Here is a 16,242-nt window from a genome sequence, read left to right as displayed (position 1 = left end):
TAAGCCTGCGTGAAGCCCTCATTTGGAGCAACTTTTTGTTTGACAAACTTTTGGTTTATTGACCACACACAGACAAGGCCCTTCCTGTTCAACTGGGGCCAGCTCGGTACACAAATGGGACTGTGAGAAAGTCAGGCTTGTGTTTACCAAAGTCTTGATGCAACACCTCTGTCCCAGACATCAATGCCTTCACTGTCAGCGAGGGCATCTCCACAGAGATGTAGTATCTGAGAAATGGTCTCTCTCAGGTAGGGTTTAGTGGTCGGAAAGTGGCGCAACCAACAGCAGCTAATGGGAACTGATAATGGGAACTGATAATGGGATAAACAACAAAATTGAGAAACTTTCTTTTTTTTGCAGCAGATGTAATCCATCCTTGCTTCAAATGAGTAAGCCAACACTAATGTGATTATTAAAAAAAGTCTAATCCATAGATTCTGTTGTGTTGTAAATATTGTTTGAAACAGTTCATGTGAGAAAAAAAAACAAAAAAAACCTCCCAGGAGTGACTAATGATTTTCACACAACACTCCTTAAATAACTCTCAGAGAAATTAGACTCCCTGAATTTCCCTCTTTGTTTCATTAAGAAGTATGATGATACAACCTCTCCCTTCAAAGGGAAATTTAAAGACACAATGGGGTCACAGAGGTTGCCCCAATAATCTCTCTTGATGATGTCCTGCTGATAGAGGAGCAGCCAGTCGAACACAGTGGAGGTGCTCATCCTCATCTGAGAAGCCTGATTACATCTGGCCTCCCTCAGTGCGCTTTTCAGCCATCTGCTTCAACCACCTTCCAAGCATGTACTCCCTGGGTGGAGCCACTGTGGCCTGAGGATCCCATTTTTAACATTTGACAACTCAGCTGTGGGGCGTGTTTCATCATTGCTGCACTCCTCATAGCTGCACTCCCGTGTCCAACACGAGTGAGATTAAGCTTCTGACATCAGATGTTTTCAGTGGTGTAAACAGTCAATCAAACGAAATGACCTAAACAGAGTTTGGATGTTCACTATCAGTAGAGCTTGTTTAGAGATGGGACCAGACAACGACTTATTTCTGGATGAAACATTTTCCTCAAAGCGAGTTGTAAACTCGACAGTTTTTCACCGTTGAAAAGGCCATCTGTGTGTGAGGGAGCTTGTCATACTGAAATCAGATGAGTTCTGCGAAACAAGTGCAGCATTCAGTTTTCACTTGGGTCTCCAGTGCAGCGTTTAACCTTTTCTTTCTTTGAGTAGTTTTTCTCACTTTACGTTCTACAACTGATGGAGAGCCGACTTTCTTCAGACGGAGCAAAGTCAAGTCTAGTCCTAATGTGAAAGGTCCCCCTCCCCTCTTTCTCAGCAAGACACTTTATAAATAACACTGGCACAATAAATGCCACCTTGATAATTGGGCCATCAGTCAAGGAGATGTCAAGTGCCTGGGTGGATCAAGAGTCACACTGTGCTCAGCGGAGCCGCAGTTAACCATGATGACAGCCTGAGTAAAAATTAGCGAGTAAAGCAGCGTACTACAGGGAACCCACTTGATAATGGGTCATGTTTGAACCACATCGCCTCCAGTGTAGTACCTGGCCATTTATAGAAACTGCTAATGATGGGCCAGAGTTTGTCTGAAGTTCACAACAAGACAGAAAACAACAGATTGAAGGATGGTTCAGATTCTGCAGAGTAATGGATTTTTTATGGTATATTTTTTTGTTTTAGTTATTTAACCATTTTTTAACAGGTGAGTCCCATTGAGATCGGGAGATCTCTTTTTCAAGGGAGACCTGAACAAAAATGGCAGCATCACAAAGTTACAGCAAGCAGTCACAAAGACTCAGTACATTGCAGCTAAGTTAGAGAATCATAAGCTAAAAACAGTTACTCTCGGAAAGTCCGTATTCCAGTGTTGGCAACGCTGATTTAAAAACATTCAGGTACACAAAGTTTTGAAGTTTAACCCCTTGATGCCTGTTGTCGCAACTGTGCGACATACCCAGTCAGATTTTGATGCAGCTGCAGTGACCTTTGTTTTTCATCACCTATTCATTCAGATAGAATCAGATCCACTATATCACAATATATTGGTCAGGGGATGAAATCCTTATATCTATATCTATATGTATAGAATATAACTTAGTTATAACTATTGCATGTACTATACTCAAATTAACAATCTCCACTCAATTTAACATCTGTGGGAATGCAAAAACACATAAAAACAAACGATTTTTATAACTGTTGAGTAAGGCAGTAAGGTGTTGAATTTACTATATAAATTACATATGGGATATATTTGTGCAACATTATTTTATTTTTATTTTTTATTTTTGCAAAGGTTTTTAAAGATTGCTTATTTTAACTTTTTACTCTCAGCTACTTTAAGTATTAACACAAATCTTTAGCCCTGTTTACACGACAACGTTCCATCTGAAAATGCTAAAAAGCAGTGAAAAAAATCTGCGTTTACAAAACGTTGAGGTACTGAAAAACGCTGTAGTAATCATGCCAGGCCTGTAGTCAGCGCTATAACTGTCTCATCCAGAAGCCACTTTTAGGAGATTTCAACCGAAGTAGAGTTGAGCAGATCATCTGGTGTATTGGCAAATACTAAGTGCAGAAGTGGAGCAACAGATGTGGATGAAACCTTGTTTCTGTGTCAGGCTGAAACGCAACAAAACTTTTGTGTTTAACCCTGAAACTGTTGTGTAAACAGCCCCTTTAATAGCAGCAGAATTGTAACCTCTCGTAGAGTACAAGTCAGTTATTTTTTATTAAAACATTATAAATGAAATTATCCCAAAGTTTAGCCGACTTGGACCAAAGTTTTTCGGAAACACACTAAAAATAGTTTCATTTCAAGACTCATCTCCATATTTTTTATGTGAGATTGGACTGTAACCCTCTCTAAAATCATCATACAGCAAACACCTTCAGATTGTAAATGCATCACTGTGCTTCTAGCTTGACCTACAGCCAGTTTGTGCTTTGTGTCCAGTGTTCTGGGTTGGAGTTTTGGGGGAGGGTGCAGTGACCGTCCTGCTGAGCTCGCCGTGGTGTCACAGACATGTAAAGACAACACCGAGCAGTTGTGACCGACGAGGTTGCAGATCATCAGCAATTCCTAACAGCAACTGGTGGCCTCCAGCCGTCCCAACAGTTGCCATGACATTGTTTTGTTTAATGTTTCGCCTCTACAGGAAGCGGCGTGCAGCCCTGACCATATAGCGTTCGGGGCAGGTTGGGTGAATGGATTATCTTTCTGTTTCTAAACCTGGTGATAAATGACAGGCTCTTGGTAACTTATTGACCAGTCCTCTGAGTTCCCACACGCAGTCTCTTTGAATACAGTGACTTAGAAGCTGTAACACTGTAGAGTTTTTATCACATGCTCATCTCTGACCCCTCTGTCTTCAACTGAGCTTTTGTTTACATCTGTTTTGATTGATTTGAGCAAAAAAAGCGAGCCCTCTAAGCTAGGGTTTGATAGAAAATTCAATATTTCACTTTAATCAGAGTCGAAAGAAACTCAGATTCAGGCTGGAGGATGGTTTATTCCACCATCAGAGATGTTGTTTATTTCCATCAGTGTTTTAGTTTTTCTGTCAGGTATTGGTGTACCAGGATGTGCAGGCCTCTCATTTAAGATAAGCCCTCCCTTTTCCTTATCCCAGTGCTCCTCTCCCAGTCTCCTCCCCTGTTCTCCCCTCCCTCAATAATAAATGTCATAGTTTCCAGAGTGGGAAGGAGGTAGAAAAGGGGGGAGGGCGGACTCTCTGAGTGTAACAAGACCACAGCAACTCATGCAGCCAATGGAATTCAGAGGGATTGCTTCCGTAGATGTTTTTTTCCTCTTTTGCTTTTTTTTTTTTCCTTTTCTTTAGTTGTCTCACCCCGCTCCCTGTGACCCCTCTTTCTCAAGGGGCCCCACCAATCTGAGCAGTTCCAGCTATTTTGCTTGGTTTTGAGGTGTTCATGTGTGTGTATGTGTGTGTGTGTGAGGGCTGGGGGGGAGGGTTTGGTAGGGGATTTGGCAGCTCCTTTGATCACTAAAGCATAAACAAGAGGGGGCTTCAAAATGGGTTGCATTGTGTGGAGGGGGGGAGTGCTGAGTCAGGCCCTCTCGCTGTCCCTGGCCTGGGACAGAGCGCAGACAGGCAGACTGGGATTACCGCAGAGGCCAAGAGAAACTCTGAATCTCTCACTTCAGCCAGCTGTTCCCAAATCTGGGCTAATGGCGTTCTGGTATCAGATAGACGGTGAGACGTAAAGAATCACAGTTGGCGGAAGAACACATGCAGAGGATGAAAAAATAGATCCTTGACATTCCTGATTCAATTGAGCTGAAGCTCTACTTTATCTTGTGTTAGAACAGTCTAACCAGATTTACAGTGAACATTTAAGAGTTGTATTGTTGCATAAACGAGCGACCAGATTTTGCTGCTTGTTTGAGGTGAGGGGGGTCCCTTAAAGGGGATGTTTTAAAAAACAAAAAAAGAACAAGTGAATAGCGGGGTTTTAGGTCGTAGCTCAGTCTGTGCCTTTGTCAAGCAGGTGAAAGCTTTGTAAATGTGGCGCCAGATTGTTAAAGCCCCTGACACTCCACAGTGTCCGAGCCACTTCCAGGAAAAAGGACCCCCTGCGTTGAGCCCTGGGACTGACCCTCCCTCAATAGAGAGGGTCCTGCTCGGGAGAGGAGGGCTTCCTGTATTAGCTTTCCATCTTAATCAAGCAACAAGTACCAACAAAGCACTAATTATCAATGCCTTCACAGATCGCAGCACAATGCCCCCTCCCCCAGCGCCTGCTCCTGTCCCGGCAAAGACGAGCTGTAAAATAGATGGAGCAACATTGTCTGACCTTACAATAGTTGTTTTGAAACCAGCATAGCCTCTTAGATGCTTTTAAGAAGACGTGTAGTGGACAGAAACAGTATGACATCAGATATCTGAAATCTTCTACCTACATGTTGTTTGTTTTTCAATCTTTGCACTACATTTCGGTTCAACACAAGGTTCAGTTTCTGAATCCTGAGTCATGACAGGCAGCCTGAAGTGAATTATAGTGAAAATATCCTTCTTAATTCAAACTAAAAATGAAAGCTTTGTGTGAGTCTATGTTGTTGTGGTTTCAGAGTAAGTCCAAACAGAGACAGCTGAGTTTGGCTTCCTGTAAGTCACCGTTTACAGAAATCAGGAGTCAGATCCAGAGTTTTATCAAAGAGCCTGTTGAAGCTCTTATGAGTCATCAGTTCCTGTACATGACCTGATATTTGCTTTGTTATTATCTCTGGTTTGAACTCTGTTTTAATTACTGGAAGAAATACATTGATTTTAACAGTCAGACTTACGTTGTACTTATTTTGTTTTCTTACAGCCACATCGATCAAACCACTACTTGGCAGGATCCTCGCAAAGCCCTGCTCCAGATGAACCAGGCGACCCCAGCTAGCACTGTACCGGTGCAGCAACAGAACATCATGAATCCTGCCAGTGGTATGTAAATGCTGACTTTCTTCCATGAAGTGATATGCTGTGAAAATATGTCTACATTTTAAGTTTTTGGGTTCAGAAATACAAATCTTTCTGACTATTTTGGTGCAATTTCTGCCTCTGTATAACATACAGTCAGGAGCAGCCTAGTCTAGTTCTTACATGTCACCGAGACTCTATGTACCACACTTCTGTCCATGTGGTTGGAATTTGCCCTAGGTGAGGTAAGACAGGGGTAGAACGTGACAGGTCCTGTCTGACATGTTTGGGAGCTCCGTGATTCACAGATTACAGAATCTTCGGATGAAGGATCTGTATTTTGAGATCATTACTGCTCTGCCGTGTAAACTCGTGTAAAGCATATATGTGACTGTTTGTTTGTTGTTGAAGATAATTTATGAAAGTCTAAAAATGAAGCACTGTGGCTGTTTATTTTGTTTCAGCAATCCAGGCTGAATCTATATTTGATATCCCACAGGTGTTTCTAAAGATATTAAACTGTAATTACACCCAATTATGTGCTAAAATAAAGTACTGACTAGAACAAGAGTCTGCAACCTTTACCTTTATAAGAGCCATTTTACCTCAGCTCACCTGGATTCAAGTCATTCGGGAGCCCCAAAACAAACTTAAACTTCACAGTAAAAAAAAAAAAGAAAAAATGTGTGTGATGTCATATTTTTTCATTTTTAAATATTTAAATATTTATTTAAAAAAATGTTGAAAGTTTTGAAATGTCAATATTAAAAAATTGCAAACTTTATGAAATTTCAATAAATAAAAAAAAAATCCAAAATTTTGACATTTGAAAAAAATTAGCAATTTTTTTTCCACCAACAGAAATTTTAAAAAAATGTATAAAAATTCCCCAAACTTCAATTTGTAAAAAATTGCTTAATTCTCATAAAGTTGTAAAAAAATGGAAAAAATGAATTTTAATAATTTGTAAAAAAAAATTCTCAGAAATAAAAAAATGACAATTGCAAAAAAATAAGAATAAAAAATATGCAAAATCTTCAAAATATTTTTTTTTTTTCCGAATTTGAATAATGTCAAAAAACTTGCAAAACACCCCAAAAATGAAATATTCATTGCGAGATGTGTTGGGTATTTATTTCAACAAAATGTTACTGTATGATTTTAGATAGCATCAATGTCTTCAATCATCAATACCCTATATAAGAAAAAAAAATCTTTATTTAAAAAATGTTTTTTACAAAGCTACAAGGAGCCACTGGAAAGGAGTCCAGGGGCCACATGAGGCTCCAGAGCTGCAGGATGCAGACCCTTGGACTAGAATGTGGAATAAAGAATCTAAACCTTGAGTTAACCACCAGCATGTCCAACATGACTTTTGCTTGTTGCCCCTCAGGTCCTCTCCCAGATGGCTGGGATCAAGCGATTACATCAGAGGGAGAAATTTACTACATCAACCACAAGAACAAATCCACATCCTGGCTGGACCCGAGACTTGACCCACGCTATAGTGAGTTTTTTATAGATGTTTTTTTCTTTTTTAGCCTGGGTACTCGATGAAAGTAATCAGGGCATTGTTTTTGTTTGATTTCAGCTGAAATCTACAACTTTATTGTCATAGACCTCATTATTCTAAAAATGTAAACAAATGAGTTTGATCACACATTTTGCATTTTGCAAACAGGTTTTTGTGTAAAAGTGATTTACTTTCTCTTGCAGAAAGCTCTGACTAATCTACAAAAGTTGTATTGTCCCCTTTTTAATACAGAGCTGTATTCTGTGTGATTCATGGTTCATTTTAACTCACAGCATTGTTTCAGAGTGAGCTGTTGCTGGTTGGAAACAGATTTCACCGAACCCCCACCCTGAAAATCTGCACCTAACCTTTTGTCAGCCATTTTAGTGTTGGAGCAACAGCTGAGTTGGCCATTAATCCCCCAGGCCGAGCTAAAGTTTGACAGTTGGCTTTCACTGTGTGGTGGCCGGGCCTGGTGAATTAGTGACAGGACCAGGTACAAGTGTTGGGGTTTCTGTGTGGCCATGGGAATGAGCTAAATCTCCTTTGCCAGGAAGACTTTTGAGATGAAGGTCCCTGCTTATGTCACTCTGACTCATTTACGCTTCAGGTGCCATCCTTTCATTACGGCAGCAGTCCCCTGGGAAGCTCACTCCGGTTCACAAAGGCAACATGTGTGAATCAGCACGCAGGCTGTTATCCTGTTTAGTTTTAGTGTTGCTTTTATCAAGTCTGGCCACTTCGAGAGACTTTTTTTCCCTGGAGCAGTTGTGTGTTCTACTATGAGTGCAGTCAGGAGGATTCAAAACAGAGCTGTGAGGGGAGTGGGGCAGCTGGAGAGAGATGGCGGCTCTGATCGGCAAACCTCTTTGAAGACTTATAAGTCTTGAACACACAGGGCTGTGGGGCCTCTGAAAGTGAGGAGGAGGGAGAAAGAGAAGATGTTAACTCGTTCTGAGCCATCAAACTCTGTTTTGAAGCAGATAACAAACATCTTGCCTGGATTTCAAAACTTAAAAAGCTCCAATCTTTACTTTTGATTAACTTTCAGAAAGTTAGCACATCTTGCAAAGTTAGCTTTGCGCCATACACCCTTAAGTGCATCTCTGCTTTTGAAGCCGCCCATATTCTTTGTGGGCATATTTCAACATATATTCTCCAAATGTGTACGTGCTCCCCTGGTTTATTTGACGTCACAGTCCTTCTGTTATGTAGCTCTGCGTCCATAAGCAGGCCGCTTTGATAATGGAGGCTAATTTGAGCTCAGAGAAGAAAAGCAGCAGAGCGCCTTTAACTGAGCGCTGTTGCCGGCTGGCTTTCCCCTGCGTGAGGCCCAGCGCAGGCACAGCCCCATTCTGCTGCAGCTCCAGACAGACTTGAATCTCCGCCAGGCCTCTTTATTCTGTGGTCCAACTCTTAATCTGTTCCAGACCTTTTCAGTCAAAGGACTCCAATGTGAGAGGGGAGGTGGGGGGCAGGGAGAGGCAAGGCGAAAGGGGAAGAAAGAAAAACGGAGGAACAGAGGGAAAACGCCGACAGGATAAGCATGCATCCTCTTAAAGATCCAAGGAGGTGGTGAACGGCGGGTTGGGTTCAAAAGTGTGTGTGTAGAGGAGGGGTGATGTGTATATGATTTGTATATGATGTTTTCTGAGTGTGGAAAACATACAGGGAGGACACTTGAGGTCACTTAAGGATAGATTTCCTCCTGGAGTGAAAGAAAAGCTGTTTACCAAACACACATGGCTACATTATCCATCATGTGAGGCCTTTTTAGCCTCAGCTTTTGATGTACTTACCAAAAACTGTGCACCTTATTAATGGCGTCACCACATGAAATATACGTAATGGGATAAAGCAACAGTGAGACTCTTAAAGGGTCAGTTATGGATTTTATTTCAACTTGGAAGTTGAACATTTCTGCTATTACTAAGGTGGAGGACATGGTTTTATCAGGGAAAGTCCCGCTAGTGTGTCAAAAGCAAAGCAGGAACTTTTTGGTCAGTTTACTAAAGTTTCTGCTCTTCCTTCTCTTATTTTTTTTTAATTAACTACTTATTCACACTTTCAACAAACCCATATAAACTTTAACTATTTGTTTGTCTGAAATGTCACTTTTTTTTCTCCTTTTTTTAAAACTTATGGGCCACAAGAACAATAGATAAAACAAAGGAAGAGGTGGGGAAAGATCTTGTCCTCAACAGGAAAATTGAAAATTCAGAATAAAAATAATAAAGTCTGGCCTGAGAGGCTTTATTTAGTTAACCCAATTTTCCCAGTTTGAATCCCTGCTGTTCCTCTTGATTTGTTTTGACACAAAGATCCTGTAAAAACCTTTCAGACAATTTCTGTGAAGTTGAAGGAATGCAAAAACTTACCAAATTGTAATATTTGCTTAATTTTATGCACACATTTTAAAAACTTAAATGTGGTTCAAAAAAACTTCAAGTTTGAACAGATCTCTTGACCCAGGTCAACATTTCCATCCCTACTCACCGAAAAACCATTTGAAAACTAAACTGATCAGATCAGAGACACTTCCCAAAGGCGTCTTTCTTAAACTTGCCCCAAAAAATCAGACAAGCCTTCAAAGGTGTTGTTCCCTGGACAGGTAGAGCACATCCACACCCTCCATCCTACCTGCCCCGGGTGATCTGGTGGTGTAATACGGCTGCCAGCGTGATGCCTGATAAGAGCTTGTGTTGCTGGCTCGTTGTGTTGAAGGGGTGCGTGAAGAAGACAAAAGGCAGACAGCATTAACTTGTTTCTTATCTGCCTGGCCCACCAGCTATCACCGCCCGTATGTGCTGTTAACTTCAACCACCCCTCCAAACATACACACACACACTCACACACACACACAGACTTCTCCTCCTGGCCTGCTTTTATGCTATCAATCTGGCCCTGAACTGAACCTGTCCTTCGCTTCTATCTGGCTCTCAGATGTAATTCTCTGCTTCGATATGCTCATTGTTTGTACATATTTCCTTCACTCACACTGGTTACTGCCGAGTGTTTGGTCTGGAAGGAAGTCCTTGACTTTGCGCTTTCTGTCTGTGGATCTTTTTACATATTCACGCCCTTCTTTTTAACAGACACATCTGAAGAATTTAAATCTGGAATAAAAACTCCAGGAAACTAAATTATCAGTCTTACTTTAGTAGCATGGTTCTCAAAACAGAACAGCTTACACCCAACATGATAAATCCATAATGTTCAAAGCACAAGCTTTTTTAAATCATCTTTTCCAACATTTTTTTTTACTTCTGTATTAGCACATCAGAAAACTGAAGTCTTAACAAGTGTTCTTGTCTTGTTTTAAGTAACAAGTGTGTCATTACTCTTGATATGAGCAGCATTTATTTTATCAGTCCATAAAAATGTTTTGTTTCATGTTATTTAAAGACAAAAAATAAGGTACCGAGCATATTCTGTCAAAAGTACCGGGCACCAATACACATAACTCAAAAAGGTACCATGTTTAGGTACCTGAATGCATCCTTGTGACTGGGAGGGAAGTTTGAAGAGTAGGTAATTTTCCATGCTGGACATGAACACAGCATTGCAAGGTTTTATACTGAAGAATAAATATGTTAATTTTTTTTAAATATATATTTTATTATTAAACAAATTGATACTTTTTACCACATAAAAACACAAAATAGAACCAGAAGTTGGTACTGGTACCAGTCCACAAACATGTCATGTTTCAAGTCATTTAAAGACAAAAAATGAGGTCTAAAGTGCTTGTAACAAGGGATGGGTACCAAATTAGGTACTTTGATAGGTACCAAGCGAATTCTGTCAAAAGTACCGGGTACTGATTCACATAAAACCATGTACCATGTTTAGGTACCTAAATGCATCCTTGTGGCTGTGAGGGAGTGGAAGAGTTGGTGGTTTTCCATGCTGGACATGAACACAGCATTGTAAGGTTATATATTGAAGAATTAATATGTTAAATTGAATTTTTTAAATATTTTATTTTTTAACAAATTGATATTTTTTTACTATGTAAACACAAAAAAAGTATCTCAAATTGGTATCACTGAGTACTGGTACCGATTTCCCGGTACCAGGCGTCAGTACCGTATTGTTTCAAATGTGAAGGGTACCCATCCCTACGAATATGAAAAATTTGCTAGAAAGCTTCCTTTAAACTAGAATAATGTCTTAATACAGGACACTTTTTCTTGTTTCATTGGCAGATTTTTTTTAACTTGTTACAAACAATTTAAACCTCACTTTTGTCTTTAAATAACTTATAACAAGATATTTTTCTGGACTGGTCAGGTGAATGTGGCTCATATTTAGTCTAGAAAGACATCTTCGACTGAAAAAATGAAAAAAAAAAAAAACTTGATAAGATTTCAGGTTTTTGCAGCGAGTGACTCCTTCTCTCACTTTTCAACACCTCCTCTTCTCTAGAGCTCAGGCCTGAACAAATGTACAGCAGTGTAAATCTCCCATGTGAAGCACTTTTGCCTTGAGAACAGCTGATGGTGCCCTGATGGAGGAGTAATCCTCCACAAAAGGCCTCAGTATCAGCCGTAGATAAGACACCGAGAGAACTAACACACTCCCATTGCTTCACTTGATGTGTGTGGGAGAGAGGAGGTGGCGGCTCCATGACTCTGTGTGGGTTGGTGTGCATGTGTATGTAGTGGGGTGGGGTTGTCGGGGGAGGTGGCGTGGAAACAGAGAGGGGGAGGACAGGGGGAGACGGAAGGCAGGGTAGGGCGGGGCCACCCAAGCTTCCCAGGGAGAGCCCTGAGCCGTGCTTCATTCAGCTCCTGAGATAGTGTAAACAGACAGTGATTGAATGGTGATGAGGAAGGTGCCGGGGCGGGCAGGCCAGCACAGAGAGAGGTGGCCCCGCATGAAAATTGTTCTCCCGTCAGGGCTTTGTTTTGGTTGGTGCTTCATTCGCAAAAGCAAACAGCGCTCCTCATTGGTCCCATCACTGTTACTCCCTTTGTGGTCAAGCACATTTGCTTCTCTTTCTCTGCTTTAGTGATAAAATGTGTGACCTACTTTGCATGCATAGATTACCGCGTTGCATGTTTATTGGACCCACCCTCGCTGGAGTAAAGAATAACAAAGATTTCACAGGGGAACAGCTGTGTTTTCAATCCACACACATTTGTTCTGATAATGTAAACACACAGGGAGACTGTTAGTGCACACTGCAATTATGATTTTTGGGTCAAAGAACTTTCAAACGAGATTTAACCGAGGTTTAGAGGATGACGTTGGTCTACTTTTAATTAGACTGTTTGATCTGCACACGCTGCGTTCATTAACTCAGCAGCTGAAGTGGACACATCAGGCCTGGAGAAGGAGGCCATCGGTCTCGAGGGATAATCTGTTTAGAAGGAAACAAAACACACGATGAAAGGATAAATCATAACTGATGCAATGTTCAACACACAACTAACAAAGCCTGTCTGAGTCAGTGAGTGGGAGGGGATCAGGTCTTACAGGAATTGTGGTGGTTTCAGACACAAGGCTGAAAACTTGTGCTGGGACTTCACTTGTCCTACACAACCTGCTGCACTGGCTCAGCTCTTTACAAGTTCAGCTTGTTATAAAAAGAAAAAAAAAAGGGGAGAGAGCTCAAGTTGTCACTCTTGTTATGCAGCGTTTGAGCGCAGCCAAGCATTAACCGGTGCAGACACTTTGGTTTGACTATTGCCAGCTTGGGATCCTGTCTTCTTTTCAGTGTTTTCATTTAAATTTGATGAGAAAATGTCAGAAAACAGGTGAAATAATCTGTCCATGCAAAGAGTTAGGTTTGTTTGACAAGAAATCTAGAAATAAGTAAGCCTAGTGAAGTTTTACCAAGTGATTAAGAGGAAGAAAATTCCTATTTTTAGATCAAAATACCTGAAAAACAAACTTCCTGAAGCATTATAATACGTTAAATTAACAGAATGTTAGCAAAAAAGCTATTTTTTATTCTTTTCATTCTTTCAATTTAGCAAATTAATGATACTAATACGCTTAAAAGTGACTGATTATTAGATAATTATGATTAAGATGTTTTTTCTGTTTCAAAGAAAGTGTGTTTGTGCCAGAAGTTTAAAGTTTAGTAATGTTATTGTCAATAAAATGGACTGAAATGGGTTTGGTTCGTACACTGAAAAAACAGAAATCTTATCAAGTGTTTTTGTCTTATTTTCAGTTGAAGATGTTTTTTTAGACCAGTCCAGAAAAATGTTTTATTTCAAGTTATTAAAAGACAAAAATGAGGTATGAATTCCTTGAAACAAGATTTAAACAAATCTGCCAATGAAACAATAGAAAAGGTACTTGTATTATGACATTGTTCTAGTTTTAAGCAAATTTTTTCTTGTTCCATTGCCAGATTTTTTTTTTACTTATTACAAACAATTCAGACCTAATTTTTGTCTTTAAATGACTTGAAAAAGACATTTTTCTGGATCGATCAGTTAAATATGGCTCATATCAAGTGTAATAAGATTTTTTTTATGTAAAATAAGACAAAACACTTTGTAAGATCTCTGTTTTTTGCAGTGTACGGCATCTCTAGCACATTGTTTTTACATGTGTTTGCACAAGTCTGAGCCATTCACATGGTCAAAACATGATTCCACCCAATGTATAATGTGTTAGTGTTACACAAAGTAACTTGAGGATGTTACTGAAATTTGAAAGAAGTTTTATTTTGAAGAGACTTTTGGTAAAAGAACTAGTTTCACTTATTGCAACAGTTTTTTTTTCTTTTCACTTAATTTTAATACTAATCTCCTTACTAATAAAGACAAACAAGTTGAAATTAAGATTTTAAATCCCAGCAAGTGCACATAAATAAACAGACTAAGATTAGTTTAGGCAGATATTTTTACCTATTTGCCTGAAATAAAGTGACCTGCTGCAGGTTTTAAATCTGACTGATCACATCTCCTTTCTGTGTCCTTTGCAGCCATTAACCAGCAGAGGATTTCCCAGAGTGCTCCAGTGAAGCAGGGCGGCCCGCTTCCTCCCAGCCACAGCGCCGTCATGGGAGCTAACAATCAGATGAGACTGCAGCAGATCGAGAAGGAGCGGCTGAGACTAAAGCAACAGGAGCTGCTCCGGCAGAGACCACAGGTGAGAAATAAAACTCAGAGAAGGTCTCGAGGAAAAATAGGTCAAGACGCTCAGCATGTGCTCGTAATCGTAGTTGGATACCGGACCTTGGACTGCTCACCACTTAAACGAGAGTTCTGTGAAATGTTTATGTCCCAAGACTTAATGGACACCTTGCATAGACTTTTAAATATGACTCATCATCATCTGAACAGTATTGGAGCTTAAGCCCCTTTGATCGCTCTTTATCGTTACACCACCCTACAATGAAGCTTCATGAGTCATATGTGGTAATTTTATCACTTCCTAACGGTGATGTGTCACAGCGCCGCCCACACAGGGCGGTGCAGCCAAATCCAGTAGTTTACTCAGGGCTGTGTCATAACACCAGAAACAGAGCTTTATGGTTATGAATGAGGGCTCTGGCCACGTTGTTTACAGTGCCATTCACACGGGTTGTTTAAAGTTCACGGTGTAGGAAGTGACCTGAGTGTGCACACACACACACACACACACCCGGCGGCAGAGAGGAGGAGATTTTATTTGAACTGTCACTACTGAAAGTCCTCAGAGCGGATCCTCTGTTCGCCTCTTTAACGTGGTTTCTGTTGACTTTCTGAAATGTCATGTGAGGGAGAAATCTGGTTTTCATAACGGGGGGAGGGATTAAGAGAAACCTGTCAAGCAGGGGCACATTTCTGCTTGAAAATCCCATTTCTTAACCAAGCCGAAGTCTAGAATTGGTTCCAGACGTGTTAAGTAAAGCATCTTTCTTGGTTATCCCAACAAACATTTATCAGTTATTAGACCCCTTCAATAGATGTGGAAACAATTTATCCCTTACAGACTGACTGACCCATATTTATTTTGTTTTTCTAACCTATTGGAGCTCTCAGCATCTAGTGCTATCCATCATTTAATTAGCTTACCTATCACTATGTCTATTTAAAATCCAAGTCATAAACTGCAAAATGAGCCACATTCACCTGATCAGTTCAGAAAAGTCCTTTCAAGTTATTTCAAGACAAAAATGAGGTCAAATTTCTTTGAACAAGTAAAAAAATCTGCCAGTGGAACATGAAAAATTTGCTAGAAAATTTGCTTTAAACTTGAACAATTTCTTAATACAAGTAACTTTTCTCTTATTCCATTGGTAGATTTTTTTTAACTTGGTAAAAGCAATTCAGACCTTATTTTTTGTTTTTAAACAACTTGAAACAAGACAATTTTCTGGACTAGTCAGGTGAATGTGGCTCATATTTAGGGATTTTGATACCAAATTAGGTACTTTTATAGGTACCGAGCAAATTCTGTCAAAAGTACCAGGGACCAATTCATATAAACTCAAAAGGTACCATGTTTAGGTACCTAAACACATCCTTGTGACTGTGAGGCACTGGAAGAGTTGGCGACTTTCCTTGCTACACATGAACACAGCATTGCAGGGTTATATATTGAAGAATAAATATGTTAAATTAAAAAAAAAATGAGATTTTATTATTATTAGATTTTATCAAATTGATATTTTTTTACCACATGAACACAAAATAGTACCAAAAATTGGTACCGTTGAGTACTGATACCGATTACCAGATACCGGGTATTGGTACTGAATTGTTTCAAATGTGAAAGGTACCCATCCCTACTCATATTAAGTTTAAAAAGAAAATACTAGGTTATTGTTTTTAAAGTCTCCAAACTTTGATGGTTTTTTAATGTAAACTCATATGAAATATCAGCAAGTTTGTTTGTTTTAGGCTTCAAATAAGCTTTTGCGACCAACAAACCTACCAAGTGATTTACAGACAGTTGTAATTTGAGTTTAGTTGAGTTTAATTGAGTTTGAGTATTATTTTAAGTGTTTATCATTTCCAGCTCAGAGGAAGAAACTATGTAGTGCCTATGTTTTTAAAAATCAATGCTTCAAAATTTGAGGGAGTCACCACAGTGCTAATTATGCAAATAAGACAATCTGATGCTACTGGAAAGATGAAAGTGTCCACTATGACAGATCTTTAAAGCATTTGGACAGCTTAGAGGTTCAAACATTATTATGAAATTCAGAACAAGAGCTACTTTTTTAACTTTAAGGTGGAGGGGGTAAAAAAAAAAGTGCATAAAAAAAGCTGATCACTTTCTTTCAATCCATTTTCTGTCCTGTCAGGTTGAGGGACA

The 16,242-nt window shown here is 39.7% G+C and overlaps 1 protein-coding gene across 1 annotated transcript in view; it reads left to right on the top strand.

The window, feature by feature from the left end:
* The window catches only part of yap1 (Yes1 associated transcriptional regulator), a 28,338-nt gene that overhangs the window by 6,250 nt on the left and 5,846 nt on the right, over nucleotides 1–16,242 (top strand). Inside the window, exons 3-5 of the mRNA XM_074680273.1 lie at nucleotides 5,368–5,486; nucleotides 6,856–6,969; nucleotides 13,922–14,088. Of these exons, the coding sequence (XP_074536374.1) occupies nucleotides 5,368–5,486; nucleotides 6,856–6,969; nucleotides 13,922–14,088 (400 nt within the window). The remainder of the gene's footprint in view (nucleotides 1–5,367; nucleotides 5,487–6,855; nucleotides 6,970–13,921; nucleotides 14,089–16,242) is intronic.

The sequence above is a fragment of the Halichoeres trimaculatus genome, unplaced genomic scaffold (genome assembly GCF_033239565.1).
Source record: "Halichoeres trimaculatus isolate MK-OKI-2021-1 unplaced genomic scaffold, fHalTri1.1 fHalTri1_scaffold_9, whole genome shotgun sequence".
In the NCBI taxonomy this organism is placed as follows: domain Eukaryota; kingdom Metazoa; phylum Chordata; class Actinopteri; order Labriformes; family Labridae; genus Halichoeres; species Halichoeres trimaculatus.
The sequence above is the reverse complement of the archived record's forward strand: the minus strand, read 5'-3'. Positions and strand labels throughout refer to the sequence as shown.